The sequence below is a fragment of the Meriones unguiculatus genome, chromosome 2 (assembly GCF_030254825.1).
Source record: "Meriones unguiculatus strain TT.TT164.6M chromosome 2, Bangor_MerUng_6.1, whole genome shotgun sequence".
Lineage (NCBI taxonomy): Eukaryota > Metazoa > Chordata > Mammalia > Rodentia > Muridae > Meriones > Meriones unguiculatus.
The window spans coordinates 12399866-12415739 of NC_083350.1; the positions used below are offsets into that span (position 1 = coordinate 12399866).

A 15874-nucleotide genomic window follows, 5' to 3' on the forward strand; every position below is an offset into this window, starting at 1 on the left:
CATTGATCAATGTATCTATTTTGTGTGTGTGTGTGTGTGTGTGTGTGTGTGTGTGTGCAGATACTATGCTGTTTTTATTACCAAAGCTTTGTAGTATAACTTGAAATAAGAGAAACTGGTCTGTAATTCTCTTTCTTTTTTGGGTCTTTATGCAATTTAGATATCAGGGTAACTGTGGTCTTGTAAAACAAATTAGGCAATGCTCCTTCAGCTTCTATTTTGTGGAATAATTTGAGGAGTATTGACATTAACTTTTTTTTGAAAGTATGGTAGAATTCTTTTGGGATTTTTAATCTGTAGATGGCTAAAAACTATCTGACCCTGGGCTTTCTTTGGTTGGAGGACTTTTAATTACTGCTTCTATATTACTAGGTGTTATAGGTCTGTCTAAGTTGCTTTAAGTTGACTTTGGAAAATGGTACCTATTGAGAAAATTATCTGTTTCTTTTAGATTTTCTAGTTTGGTGGCATACCATAAAGTATGTCTTTATTATTCTATGGATTTTCTTGGTGTCTCCTCTTATGATTTTCTAACTTTATAAATTTAGATATTCTCTTTGCCTTTTAGTTAATTTAGATTAGGGTTTGTTAATCTTAATGATTTTCATAAAAAACCAACTCTTTGTTTCATCAATTCCTTAAATTGTGTTTTTTTGTTTGTTTGTTTGTTTGTTTGTATTTTGTTGATTTCAGCCTTGAATCTGATTGTTTCTAACCATCTGCTCTTCTTTGGTTATTATTTCTTCTTTCTGTTCCAGAGCTTCCTGGTGTGCTGTTGTTACTTATGAGATCTCTCTAATTTTTTTTTTAATGCAGACATTTAGTTCTGTGAACTTACTTGCGTCTTAGAACCTCCTTCATTGTATCCCATAAGTTTGTGTAAGTTGCATATTTATTTTCATTCAATTCTAGAAAGTCTTTAATTTCTTTCTTTCTTTTTTTTCTTCTCCTTTTCAAGACAGGGTCTCGCTATGTGTCTTTGGCTGTCCTGGAATTCACTATGTAAACCAGGCTGGCCTTGAACTCACAGAGATGCACCTGCCTATGCCTCTTGAGTGCTGGAATTAAAGGGTTGTATCAATATGTCCAGCTTAATTTCTTAATACCCTTCTTGACCCATTTTTTTTTTAAATTCAGTAATGAGCTGTTCAGGTTCTATGAGTTTTCAAGATTTTTGTAGTTGTTGACATTCAGCTTTTGTCTGTGGTGGTCAGATAGGATGCAGGGTGTTATTCCAACTTTCTTGTAGCTGTTGAAACTTGCTTTGTGTCCTACTATGTGGTCAGTTTTGGAGACAGTTCTATGAGGTGTAGAAAAGAAGGTATTTTCTTCTGTCTTTGGGTGAAATGCTCTGTACATATCTGTTAGGTCCATTTGTTTTATAATGTCTGTTAGTTCCAGAATTCCTCTGCTTAGTTTTTGACTGTATGACCCTGCTACTGGTGAGAGTTGAGGTCTCCCAGTATCAGTATGTGAGGTCAATATGTGATTTAAGCTATAGTAGTTTCCCTTTTCTGAACTTGGGTGCTCCTAGGTTTCTGAACTGTGGGACATAGATGTTAAGAAGTGGAATGTCCTTTTGGTGGATTTTTCCTTTGATGAGTATGTAGTATCCTTCCTTATTTCTTCTGATTGGTTTTGGTTTGAAATCCATTTTGTCAGCTTTTAAAATATCTATGAAATCTTGCTTTTAGGTCAGTTTGCTTAGAATATCTTTTCCCCTTTCTTTTACCTTGAGGTGATGTCTATTCTTGTTGTTAAAGTGTGTTTCTTGGGAGCAGCAGAAGGACAGATCCTGTTTTCACATCCATTCTGTTAGTCTGTGTCTTTATTTGAAAATCAAGACCATTGAGGTTAAAAGATATCAATGAGCAGTTTGTTGATTCCTGTTATTTTGTTGGTGAATGAAGGATGAATGTATATGTGTGTGTGTGTGTTTTCCTTCTTTGAGTTGCTGGTCTGGGATTATTTATTCCTGTGTTTTCGTGGGTGTGGTTAAACTCTAGGTTGGAGTTTAACTTCTAGCACCTTTTATAGGACTGGACTTGTAGGTAGATATTACCTAATTTAGTTTTAGCATGAAATGTTTCATTTTCTCCATCTACGGTTGTTGAAAGTTTTGCTGGGTGTAGTAGTCTGGGATGACATTCGTGGTGTCTTAGAGTCTGCAGCACATCTGTCCAGGCCCTTCTGGCTTTTAGAGTCTCCACTGAGAAGTCAGCTTTCATGCTAATAGATCTACCTTTATATGTTACTTGGTCCTCTTTCTTTGTTCTATATGTTTAGTGTTTTGATTATTATGTGCTGAGGGGATTTCCTTTCTGCTCCATTCTATTTGATGTCTGTGAGCTTCTTGTCCCTTGATGGGTGTCTCCTTCTTAGATTAGGAAATTTTTCTTTGATTTTGTTGAAAATGTTTTCTGTGCCTTTGACCTGGGTTTCTTCTCCTTTCTGTATTCCTATTGTTCTTAGATTTGATCTTTTCACAGTGTGCTAGTTCCTGGTTGGTTTGTGCCAGGATTTTTTTTTTTTAACTTTTTTTTTGACCAAGGTATCCATTTCTTCTATTGTGTCTTCAATGCCTGAGATTCTCTCTTCCATCTCTTGTATTCTATTGATAAACTTGCTTTTGTTCCAGTTCCTAAATTTTTCATTTCTAGATTTCCCTCAGTTTGGGTTTTCTTAATTGATTCTATTTTCACTTTCAGGTCTTGAACGGCTTTTTTTCTTTCCTTCTGCTGTTTGTCTTTTCATAGGTTTGTTTAAGGGATTTATTCATTTCCTCTTTAAGGATCTCTATCATGCTCATAAAAGCTGTTTTAAGGACATCTTCTTGTGCTCCAGCTATGTTGGGTTGCTCAGGGCCTGCTGTGGTAGGGTTGCTGGACTCCAGTAGAGATATACTGTCCCAGCTTTTACTGATTGTGTTTTCATCCTGGTCTCTAGGCATCTGGGTTTGAGAAGATTATAACTCTAGGTGCTGATAACTGGTCTTGTCTTTGGTAGATGGGGGTTTTGTTCCTTGGTTTCTGTTTCCTCTCTAGTTCTGAGGCAAATGTGTGGCTGTGTGTTGCCTGATAGAAAATTCTTCCAGGATCCTGATAGGTGTGGTCAGTTTCTGCTCCCCTGGTAAATACCTTGGTGTTTGGGAACTTCAGTTCTGAGGGGAGAAGCAGAGTGGGCATCCTCAGTGGGTGGAGGCAGCGCCACTCAGAGCTCCTGGGAACTTGGCTGGCCCAGGCACAATGGCCCTTCTTTCTTTCTGTACAGGCGGAGTCAGGATCGAGTGTCTGTCCACCCCCACCGCCTCCACCCGAGCTTTGACTTTGGCCACCAACTGCAGACACCTCAGCCCCGGTATCTGGCTGAGGGCACTGACTGGTGAGTCTTCAGACACCCAGGAGAACAGGAAAGAGAGGGAGGGAAGCAGGCAGGGAGGGAAGAAGAGAGGGAGGGAGGGAGGGAAAAAGGGAAGGAGGGAAAGAGGGAGGGAGGGAGATTTCACCATATCCATAGAGTTTTTCATCACTTTTGAATGATGCGGGTTAGTCCTCAGTCTACTCAGCCTTGGAGTCTACTCCAGTCACCTACTGGGCCTGGTTGCAGGAGTTAGCTCAGTGTAACGGAACGCTATCCTGTCCCAGGTCTGGGGTCCAGAGTTCATGTTCCTGCCAGAATGAAGGGATATGAAGCATCTCCCAAGCTCAGTGGACTCTAGAAGAAGCTTGGGAGGAGAATTCAGAGATGCTGGGATAGTCAGGAAGGCTTCCTGGAAGGGGAGGAGGGAAGAATTCACGAAGAAATGATAGAACAAATAAGCAAAGTGGTGTAGGAAGGATGACTTGGAGCTTGAGAGGTAAGCTTAAGACTGTGGATAGCAGTTAAAGAGAAAGATGCAGGATATTGTGTCTAAGAGATAGGAGGTCCTTATGTAGCCTTTCCATTGCCTGAACTTTTGGGACTTTGCCGCCTCTTCAGAGACTTCTAAGGGTGCTTGGGACAGGTTGACAACTGCTGGGCTTGATGGTGGATACGACTCCAGGCATTGGTGACTACCAGCTGTAGCCAGGAAAGGTCTGCTCTTAACAGGGAACGACTAGACCCCCCAGGTGCTTTACAAACACATGCAGCCCACTGAGTATTGTTAGAAAAGGACATCATGCCTGCAGCGGACTTCTGAGTAGCTGTACAGCTGCGTCTCCCCTCTCCCTTCAGGATCCAAAAGAAAAAAATCAAAAGTTTCACCGAAGTTTACCCTTGAGAACCAGTGAGTTTGCTGGGGTTCTGTACAGTGCACAGGGAAGGAGATGCTTACAGGGGCACGGGTGACCCCACAGTGGCAGCACTGGGAGTGTCACTGATCCTTTCCATCCTCCTGCTGAGGGAATGTCCACAGCTCCTCCTGACTGATGGGCAAGCATGCACAGCTGGTGCCAGGAAGATGGCAGCAGTTTTGTTCAGGGGATAATGCTAGGCAGCAATAGTTTGGTAAAGAGGGATGCACATATCTACATACGTGTGCCCATTTGTACATACACTTACATATACGTATTAATGTGCACATAGAGAGACACACAGGGAGAAACAGGGAGCCTCTAATGGTGACTTTTGGGGATATATATATATATATATATATATATATATAGTATATTTTGGAATTCTTTATGTTTTTTTCTTGCAACTTTTAGATAAAGAATACAAGATGGTTGGGAGCAGGATGGGATATTCCTCAATGGTAAAGAAGGATGGTATTTTTAGAAGCTGACATGCTAGTGTATCCCCTTTCACCCACCGGGCCAGGAAAGCTGGTTAGGTCACGGTGGCTTGGGGTGCCCCTTCCGCCATAGCTGAGAATGATGCCCAGCACAGTTCTTGGTGGCTGACCACCTCCCATGCTTCTCAGCGCCAGAGAGAGTGTTGTAAGCATGCTCCGTTGTCTTACAGCCTCTGAGCACTCTCAGCTACTCTCTGTTAAACTGGAACAATATCTCAAAAGATGGATCACACTACTGCCAACTTCAGCCCAGCCTTTTCCTAATTAGCAGATTCAAATTAGGAAGATTTAATTGCAGTCTGGATTAAATTCTGTCCCTCAGCAGTCAAGTCAATTCAATTGGATTCAATTCAGCACACACGGAGCACCCTTGTTCGCAGCTGAGCGACTTCAACACAAGCACGGGGTCCAGGAGGTGTGTGAGAGCACACAGGGGACAGAAGAGCCAGGGCCAGTGTGGCGCATCAGCTCAGTCCCTACCTTCCTTATCCAAAACTCATCTTTCTCATTCCAACCTTTCCATACCCCCAGGGGGCCCATTCCCTGCTGCCCTGAGAAAGGAAGACTGAGGGTCAGCAAGGCTGGTCCACACTGTTCACTGTCCTGTGTGGCCCCACCTGTGGGCTCATGCTGCGTGTCCAATCCCCGCTGGGGCAATGGGTTCTTCTCTCTTGTAATGAGCTCTGCTTTAGCAGGGATGGGCCCAGTGGTGAGGCAGGGTTTTCCCCCCTTTCCCCATCACCGGTGCTAGCTGTACCCCCATCCTCTTCGACGAAGCCATGAAGTGAGCTCACCTGCCAGCAGACAATAGGAAGTGCAGTGTAGCACAGGCTCCTCTAATCCTCGGCAGGGAGCTCCTAAGAGGGAAGGGGTTCTCTGCCACAGCCAAACCCCCCCCCCCCCACGCCTTTCCTTTATACCATCGGAAGCTCCTGAGTTCTGCTCTGGGCCATTCTAAGGGTTTGGCCCCAGGCCTGGTCCAGCCCCAAGTTTAAGGTATACAGGTCTTACTTTGGGATATCATACCCTTCCCAACAGTTCTCCAAGTGCATGTCCTGGCCTAAGAGTGAGTGGGAGCATCAGGCCCTGGGAGATAAATCTCAGAGATCGCCATTGTCTGCCATGTTTAAAACCTGGCCCTGAACTTGAGCCACCGGCCGGGGGTCTCCATTTTTGTCATGGCCTACTCTGAGTCAGGTCTAGCCTCTCAGTTGCATCTCTGACTCCCAGGATGGGCTGTTCCCAGCTCTACCTATAGTGAGTTCTGCGGGCACCTGGACCCCACAGGTAAAGCATGATGGATCATGAAGGCCTCTTGCTGTTCTCTCTCGGAGGCAGCCCTCTTCCTATCCCAAGAGCTCTGGAGTCTGGAATCACCCAAGGATGGTACTGGCACTTTGAGGGACAGGTTTCTGGGAAGAACTTAAGACTGCATAGTAAGCAACCAGACCACATCAAGTTTTACAAAAACTGACGGTGGAAATACACTTAAGCGTGATGGGTGTATACAAAGGAAAAGAATCATGTATATGCAGCAGAGGCCATTAAAAATTCTCTAAAAGACATCTTTGGTTATTTCTGCGAACCCCCAAACTTGGCTGTCATGGGATGGTGGCAACAGGAGAAAGGGATATGACGGCTTCCACAGGAAATGCTATCTCTGAGAACAAGTCAGTTGCACACTTATCAAGAGCCTGACTTTGTAGATGTAGCTGCTGGGACTGGGCTCAACACTGCATTTTGATTGGTTGTGGCTTTCTGTCTCCATCTGTTGTAAAGAGAAGTTTCCTTGATAAGGGGTAAAGACTACACATATCTGTGGGGATGAGGACAAACGCTTATAGGTTATTGCTAGGAGCTATACTGATTTAGTAAATCAATACAATAAAAATTAGTGAAAAAATCCTCATGAATTTTAAGGAGAGTGGGGAAAGTTTTCAGGGAGGAAAGGGAAGAGAGAAATGTAACTGTACTATAACTCAAACATTGACAAGAAAAAGCCTGTGAACTTCATCCCTGGCTGAGTGAGTCTCGACCCCGAAAGGATGTTTCTTACCATCTCCTCTTTCTCTTCCTTCTCCCTTTTCTCCCTTGTAGCTTCTTAGAGTGGACTTTTATGACCCACCTTATCCTCCTTCTTTTCTAGCATAAGGATATAAAGTTGTGAATTTCTATTTAAGGACAGAATTTTTTTTTCTAACTTTCATTATGATTAATTTCGCTAGTTTTTTCTGTGAACTGTGGGAGGAGGTTGTAGTCTACAACTATAATTATGTATTTTTTTTTACAAGATTGTTTTATGTGTCTGAATATTGTGCTTACATGTGTGCAGGGTCCGTGGCAGCCAGAAGAGGGTGTCAGATCCCCTAGAACTGGAGTGTCAGATGGTTTTTGGCTGATGTGTAGGTGAAGGAGCTAAACTTGGGCTCTCTACAAGAGGAGCAAGTACTCTAGCCACTCTCTCCCTTATTGTTTCTTTGCGTTTTTAAGTTTTTGTTTTCGCTTACTTTTATTTGTAAATAGTAGAATATATATTTCTCACCTACTAAGATGTGTAATTGTCATGTCTTCAAAATGAATTGACCCAACAGTCTTGTTTCTCTACCTTTGGCTATCTATGCTCCTTAGTTCAAAATTTGCTTTGCCTGATATTAACATAGCCATTCTGACTTCCTTCCAATGGTGCTTGCTTTTTCCTCCTTTTTCTTTTCTTCTAACTTAAAAAAAAATGTGCTTAGGGCAGAGTTTTATTATATAGCTCTGGCTAGCCTGGAACTTTCGAGGTAGACTTCAAACTCACAGAGATCGGCCAGCCTCTGCTCCTGAGCTCTGGTATTAAAGACATGTCACATTCCCAGCTGCCTTTTACTTTTTTATGTAATAAATAACACATAGTTGGCTGTTGTTTTCCAGATGAACATCTGTGTTACTAGAAATATATAGAACATTTATATTTATTGTAATTATCCATATAGTTAGAGCTATATCTAGTCTTGTGCTTTGTTTCTGTTTGCCTTGTCATTTTTTGTCTGTTGTGTACCTTATTTTAGATTGATAGTTAGGAATAAACGTTAGTTCATAGTTATGTTACTATTTTGCTTATTTTATTAGTGTACTTAGTTTACAAACAAGTATAGTGTCATTCTACTGTAAATAGAGTAAATTGCTCTGTGTGAAATGGAACCATATGCTAATAACTCTATACTTACATTTCTCCTTTTATGTTCTTTGCTACTTCTTCTATGGGTAGAGATATATATATTCATAAGTGTATATGTGCATATATTATAATTGATACAATATATTACTTTAATTTTTGATTTAAAACAGTGTCCTGGAAAACTATGGACTATATGTCAAATTAGCCCAATCCTTGTTATTTGTTTGTTTGTTTTTGTTTGTTTTAAAGTAAAGTTTTATTAGAACTATTTGTTTACAAATGATTTGTCACTACATTTTAGTAAGATTAGTTGTAATAGAGAATGAATGATTCTTGAAACCTAAAATATTCACTATGTGATTCTTTATAGAAAATATTTGCTAGTATCTGCTTTTAATCAGATGCCAAAGAAAAAATTAAGGGAGGAAAGAAACTACTATATTTCTTATAAGCTCCCCATCTCCAGAATGCTTTATTTCTCTGGGTAGATCTAAGTTTCTATCTGTTCTTTTTTTTTCTCCCTGTCTGGAGCACTTCTTATAGTATTTCTTGTCTTACTGGTCAGCTATGCTCTCAATTTTGGTTGTCTTAAAATGTCTTATTTTGCCTCGTTCTGAAAGACATTTTTGCTGGATAGAGGCTTCTCTGTTGACAGTCTTTTTTGTTTGTTTGTTTAAGAATATCATTACAATGTTTTCTGCTTGCTTTATGCCCAGTGGGGAATCTGAAATTCTTATCTCTGTTCATGGATCTTTTGTTTCCTTGGGCTGGATTTAGAATTTTATGCTCGTTAGCATTTTCTAGGAATTGATGTATCTTGGGGTGAGATCCTCTTTCTGTTTTTGCTTGAAATATGTAGAGGGCTTTGAATCAGCGGCCCTTTGCTTTTCAACAGTCTTGGAAACTCTTCTGCAGGTTTTTCTGACCTGTTTCCTTTCTCCCATCTTCCCTTAGCCCTCTGGAGGGGGCTCTGTTTACCCGTTGGGCTGCTCCTCCAGCATTGTCATTGCGGTTTACTTTTCCTTCCTTTTTGTGTGCATGCCTCACTCAGATTGTCTTTGTTGCTGTGTGTTTAAATCACTGATCCTAATCTGCTCTTCACCCACCCCAGTGAAGTTTCCAGCTTGGTTAGGGTTAAAATGGCTATTTTGATATCTTTGCTTACTAATTCCACTGTCATTGCCACTCTTGTGTGTCTGGGGGTTTCATTATCTCATTTTCCCCTGGCTGTAAGACATATTATCCTTCTTTTTATCATGACCAGCTATTTCCTGATGAACAATGAATATCATGAGCTGTGGATTGTTGAGTAACTGGATTTGCTTCAGTCATTTGTGGGGTGTTGGGCTTTGTTCTGGTAAATAGCGCTTGCAGATCTGCTTGAGCCTTTAGAGGCTTGTTGAGTCTTACTACAGCACATCTCAAATATCCCTAAATCAGCAACTACTCTAGATCTGCCCCAACAGAGCTCAGGGGCTGCCATTAGAAGATTGCTCTGGGGGTCTGGAGAGATGGCTCAGAGGTTAAGAGTACTGACTGTTCTTCCAAAGATCCTTAGTTCAATCCCCAGCAACCACATGATGGCTCTCATAACCATCTATAGTGAGATCTGGTGCCCTCTTCTGTCCTGCAGGCACACATGCAGGCAGAATGCTGTATAAATAATAAATAAATAAAAAAAAATTTTTTTAAAAAGATTGTTCTGGAGTCTACTGATCAAATTGCGAGTCTCATTCTTAAACATAGAATTCAAGTGTTTCTTGACCTGTCTGAATTCTGGGAACCACTCACTGTTTCCATGGGTGCCTTTTACTCAACCTGTGAGCTGTCACTCAACCTCCCTAATGCTGTGACTTCTTCTTGTGATGACTGACAACCATAGAATTATTTTCGTTGCTACTTCATAACTGTAATTTTCCTACTATTGTGAGTCTGTGTTTTCTGATGGTCTTGGGTGAGTCCTGTGAAAGGGTCATTTGATCCCCAAAGGGTCATGACCCACAGCCCGAAAACACACATAACTTGTTATTCAGGAGAGACTCGAGGGAACAGTGCAGAATTCCAGAGTTCTCATTGATGCAGCTCCCTCCTCTTCAGAACGCTGCGCGGTGAATACAGTGGCACAACCAGATCCCTGCAATACAGAGTGCATCCCCAACCCAAGAGAACACCGGTCTCTGCTTAAGGGCCAGGCGTATCTCTGGTTTGGATGACCTTCTTGGTCAGGGAGTTGCAGGGTCATTTGGATCAAAGTTCTACACTGGTTCATGTGGTATCTGAAAGCAGATATTGTAGCTATTCTGCCCAGTTTTCCAGGGGCTCGCAGTGGAGGAGAAAAACAATCTCTGCTACCTTAAAACTTGGTGGGAAGCAGAAATGCCTCTCTCTCTCCCTCTCCCCTCCTCCCTCCCTCTCTCTCTCTCTTTCTCTCTCTCGTGTGTGTGTTGTGTATATGTGGTGTGTGTGTATGTGTGTGTGTGTATGTGGGGTGTAGTGTATGTGGTGTGTGTGTGTGAGATTTCACTGTGTGTGACAGGACTCTCCTCCTATAGCGTTCCCCTTATCTGGATTTTACAGTGTGACAAGACTGTGTGTGACAAGACTCTCCCCCTATAGCATTCCCCTTATCTGGATTTTACAGTGTGACAAGACTGTGTGTGACAAGACTCTCCCCCTATAGCGTTCCCCTTATCTGGATTTTACAGTGTGACATCCCCTTATCTGGATTTTACAGTGTGACAAGACTGTGTGTGACAGGACTCTCCCCCTATAGCGTTCCCCTTATCTGGATTTTACAGTGTGACAGGACTGTGTGTGACAGGACTCTCCCCCTATAGCGTTCCCCTTATCTGGATTTTACAGTGTGACAGGACTCTCCCCCTATAGCGTTCCCCTTATCTGGATTTTACAGTGTGACAGGACTCTCCCCCTATAGCGTTCCCCTTATCTGGATTTTACAGTGTGACAGGACTCTCCCCCTATAGCGTTCCCCTTATCTGGATTTTACAGTGTGACAGGACTCTCCCCCTATAGCGTTCCCCTTATCTGGATTTTACTGTTACATCCTGATGCCACTTCATATGTTCCTCAAAAGTGGCACATGGCGGCTCATGCCTGCAATCCTAACATTCTGGAGGATGAGGCAGGAAGACTGAGTGCTCTTTTGGCCTGGGTGACAGATTATGCCCCTGTCTTAAGAAACTATAAAAAGAATCCCAGTTTCTCTCTTTCTCTCTTCTTTCTCTCTCTCTGTCCCTCTTTGTTTCCCTCTTTTCCTCTTCCTACCTCTCTTTTCCCCTGCTTTCTTAGCAGAAATGCTTCAGAGATACCACTGTGTTTTCTACCAGAAAGTACACCGTGTGGTTGTCTGTCCTTCTGTAATGTTGGCAGCAATTGATGATCTCTGTCTGGGTCTTTTATTTCTTTAGAGAATGCAAATTGGTGACAGGTAATTTAATAATTCTTTATTTATATGCTTGCTGGGAAACTTCAATATGAGAAATGACCCTGAACAACTATTTGGTTACCCTGAAGTACCTTAGTCAGGGAAAGGAAGACAGACAGCTGCTTGGGGCTTGCTTTTATTCCTTCTATTTAGTCTTCCGAGTAAAGAGCTGGTCCCCTGGAATCCTTCAGAGAGGATGGTTTTTGTTCAGCTTCAGCTCAGCCCTCATATAAATGTGTTTCATGGGCTTCATTATCTTTTTGCAGTAATAGTTACTGACATGTGCGTTGACCAAGACTGCTGGGGAAAGCCTCTTCTGGAGGGCTCCTTCTTCCATGACCCTGGCACACATTAATAACGTTTCTGCTTTTGGTTATGACAGAATGTTCTATTTTATCTCTGTGCATTTTCTCCACAGACCCCAAATTATCTCCATTTCTCATTAGCCACCAATTCCTCTTTGTTCTTTGTGTTCACCTAAGCCTTTGCCTGGCACCATTTTTCTTCTGTCTGTAGACTGTTCTCTACTATTTTTTTTGTGGTGCTGGTCCATTACTTCTCCTTAGCCTTGCTCATCTGAAAAAAAACTTTACTTCATCTTCATTTTGAAAATAAATTTTGCTGGGTGCAGACTTTGTGTCTGATAGGTTTTTTTTTTTTTTTCTTATTGATGCCATCTCTTTCTCTCCCGGCTACTTCATTTAAATGGGAAGTCTGTGATAGTTTGTACCCACCTTCTATACCAGAGGGACCTTTCTCTTTAATCTTGGGTTTATACTGTATTAATTTTTAAAAATTTTGATTATTATGTACTTTGAGGTGGTTTCCTTTGTGTTACTCTTTGACATTTTTGATCATTTTGGGCCAGTGGGTTTATAGTTTCCATCAAATTTTAAAATGTTTTAGTGAAACTTATGTTTAAGTGAAGTGAGTTTCCTCAGACTTTTAGGAATGTGACTGGGTGGGATAGGATAACTTTCCAGCCTGTAGGATGAGGGATTGAGGGGTCCCTCTGCTGTGGCTTTAACGAGAGGTGAAAATATGGTTGCTTCCCATCCTCAACCTGGCGCTTGCTTCTTTTGCGCTGTGTCCCTGACCTGCTCCATTTAGACTTTAGACTTTCCCTTGGAGAGAGCTTAATGGTCTGAGCTGTTCCAGGTGCCTCAGAATGAAAAGTCTTCCACGAGGGTTCAGGAGGGACAAGGAGACGGCTGGTTGCAGGCAAGCAGCTTGTTAGAGGGGTTATTGGCGCCTTTTCTCCCACGCAGAGGGGCAAAGCTGGCAGCGTGTGTTGTGACTTTGCCCCGTGGTGGTGCCTCACCCACCTCGTGGCTCACTGGCTGTGTCCCTGCAGGGATCTCAGTGTGGACGCCGGCTTGAGTCCTGCCCAGTTCCAGGTGCGGCCCATCCCTCAGCACTATCAGCATTACCTAGCAACTCCTCGAATGCACCACTTCCCCAGGAACTCCTCGTCTACGCAGATGGTGAGTGCCCAAGTCAGGGGGTTGAACGTCCTCTCTACCTACTGCCGCTAGTGGCTAGCCAGCCTTGCCTTGTCAGTACTTCCTTACTTCCTATCTTCCTTCCTTCTCCAGTAACCCCATACAGTCAGGCATTACACCCACCTTGAACATTGGCAAACTGAGGCCCAGAGAGGTTAGATGCACCCAGTGCATGAGGTGAGCAGCTCGGTGGAAGGTGGGCTGGCTCCTAGCCAGGTGAATAAAACAGCGATGGAATAACTAAGCAAGTTAGCGACTGGAGTCTGTGTCTCAGGTAGGGTTCTATTGATATGAAGAGATCATGGCAACTCTTATAGAGGAAAACATTTATTTGGGGCTGGCTTACAGTTTCAGAGGTTTAGTCCATTACCGTCATGGCAGGAAACATGACGGTGTGCAAGCAGATGCTGGAGAAGGAGCTGAGAGTTCACATCTTGATCCTCAGGCAGCAGCAGGAACCAGGATCTAGTGAGCACCAGGCCTAGCTTGAGCTTACTGACGGCCATTCCTATTCAAACCACCAGAGTTTGTAGACTTAACAGACTAATATTTGCTCATTGTGGGTTTGTAGAATGTTGTTTTTACTGAGAGACACTGAATTACAGTGCTATTTACTTCAGTTGCTGACTTGTTTTGTCTTCGGCCCTGGAGCTGACCTGAGCATCCTGCTGCTCTTAGAGATAGTACAGCAGGCTGCCTTCACTCAGCTGCCTGGGTCAGAGCCAAGCACCTTGGCTCTGTCACTTGCTTCTGTGGCATGAGCTGATTAGTTAATCTACGTGTGTGCCTAGTCATCCATCAGTAAAATGGGGATCACAATGGGTTATGATTGCACAGCAGTTGCCGTCAGGTGAGGTCAGGGAAGGGCTCAGAACATTGCTGCCATGTAGCTGGTGCCCAGTAAGGGTCAGCGTCCCTTCCCGAAGCGTCTATGCGCAAGCCTGGCTCTTCATGAATAGGGTAGAACACAGGAGGGGGAGGGACAGCCCTGCTGACTGCAGCAGGTCAAGGCTGTGCTGGCTTGTGGCTCTGGCGGGAGGACTTGCCCTTGGGTCCTAGGAGAAGCCAGGATCTTCGCTCCATCCAAACTGTTTTCTCCTCCTTCTCAGGTTGTCCATGAAATTCGAAACTACCCTTATCCCCAGCTTCACTTCCTTGCTCTCCAGGGACTAAATCCTAGCCGACACACCTCTGCTGTTCGCGAGAGCTATGAGGTATGCTGCCCTGTATGATACCGACACTGACTAGTTGACAGCTGTTACCGTTCATTGCCATTCTCTCTGCCTGTCCCTGCTGGTGGGTGGATGGGGGTGGTGGGAAGCCCTGGGCTCGAAAGCAAGAGAGAAAGAGAGCACAGAGAGAAATTTCTGTCCTTTCACGCTGGCAGTGTGACTGCTCCCTGCACTCACCTCTCCCTTGCTCATCCTTTCCATGTGTGTCCATGTGTGTTGATGTGTACTTGTACACACTGAGCGCATGTGCCTGTGTTTCTCCTTTTTACAGGAGCTGCTGCAGCTCGAGGACAGGTTGGGAAACGTGACCCGAGGAGCTGTTCAGAACACCATTGAGAGGTTCACCTTCCCCCACAAGTACAAGAAGGTGAGGCTTCAGTCAGGCTCGCTGCACGGTTGGGGGAGGGGAGGGGGTTGTCAGCTGTCTGCTTGAGCCAGCCTGGCTGTCTGCAGGGGACACTCTGCAGGCCCAGGAGCCTTTGCTCTGGTTAGATGCTCTACAGCTGAGCAGGTGCCTCAGGATCTTCTCCTTGGCCCACATCTGATGTGGTCAGGCCTCTCTACAGGGAAGGGACAAAGGCTGAGTGTTCAGGGGTTGGCTAGAGTGGTCACGCATGTAGCTGTGCGTGTGTAGGTGAACAGATACATCAGTGCTTGTATCAGTCCCGTGGGCACTGCTGCTCCTGCGCACAAGGCTCACATTCACCCTAGAAAGTAATTCCAAGCCTAATAGCATAAGGACGAATAGGCAGAGAGGACCTCTGAACTGTGTGGGGCCAGGCTCTTCTGGGGACACTTGAAAGTTGCAGAGTTATGGCTGTCCCCACTGACCTGACAAGTAGAATCTGTGTGTAGGGCTATTACCCAGGAATCTGAGCACTTAAGACATTATTTCAATTGAAACAAGTGAATACTTGGGAAAAAGCCAAATGCTCCTTAAGAGGTGAATAAGTAAACATTCACAGTGATTTATTATTTTACAACAAAAAGAAATAAGCTGTGAAAAGATGTGGAGGGCGCTTAAATATAAACTAGAGAGTGAAAGAAGAGAGGCCCACGGGCTGTAAATGGTATACGTTGAACTGTGTGATGTTCTGGAGAACAACACTGCAGAAGAAGTTTTCAAAAAATCAGAAAATCAGTGACTGCCACTTTGGGAGGAAGGACAGGAAGAGTGCCAGGAATTGTTTTAGTGTAGAAAGTTATTTTGTGTGCCACCGTGATCTAAACAGGTGACATTATGCATTTACAACAAAAAAAACCAAAACCTGGCAGGTTGGTTAAAAACTACTTTAATGACGGCAGATTCATTTGGGCTCAGAGTTTCAGAACTTTGTCCATGGATCCTTGGCTCTGTTTCTGGGCTTGTGCTGAGGCCTGTTATTAGGAAGCAGAGAGAGCACAGAGATGCTGGGGAGGGAACATACCCTTCCAGGGAACACCTCAACGACCCACTTCCTCCAACCAGGTCCTACCTCCTAGTCACCCACCGAATAATGCCATCAAATTAGGAGTGCATCGATGGATTAATCAATTAATAAGCCCAACTCCCCGAGGGTCCCGTCGATTCTCAAAGCCATCAGTGTGCAGTCAAACCTTTAACATTTCAGATCCAAACTGTAACTCATGGAAACTAAAGGACTTTGGCTAATAATGGTCAGTTTTGTTTCATCGTTTGTCACAGTTTTACTGTGTAATGTGAGATATTCATATAAGGAGAAGCTGTGGGGTAGGGCCACATCTTGCTCATGGCTTGGGTCC

At 43.6% G+C, this 15874-nt stretch overlaps 1 protein-coding gene across 1 annotated transcript in view; it reads left to right on the forward strand.

The window, feature by feature from the left end:
• Positions 1-15874, forward strand: part of Ark2c (arkadia (RNF111) C-terminal like ring finger ubiquitin ligase 2C) — a 107006-nt gene that overhangs the window by 81309 nt on the left and 9823 nt on the right. Inside the window, exons 3-6 of the mRNA XM_060377013.1 lie at positions 3271-3381; positions 12734-12863; positions 13991-14095; positions 14385-14480. Coding sequence (XP_060232996.1) covers positions 3271-3381; positions 12734-12863; positions 13991-14095; positions 14385-14480 — 442 coding nt within the window. The remainder of the gene's footprint in view (positions 1-3270; positions 3382-12733; positions 12864-13990; positions 14096-14384; positions 14481-15874) is intronic.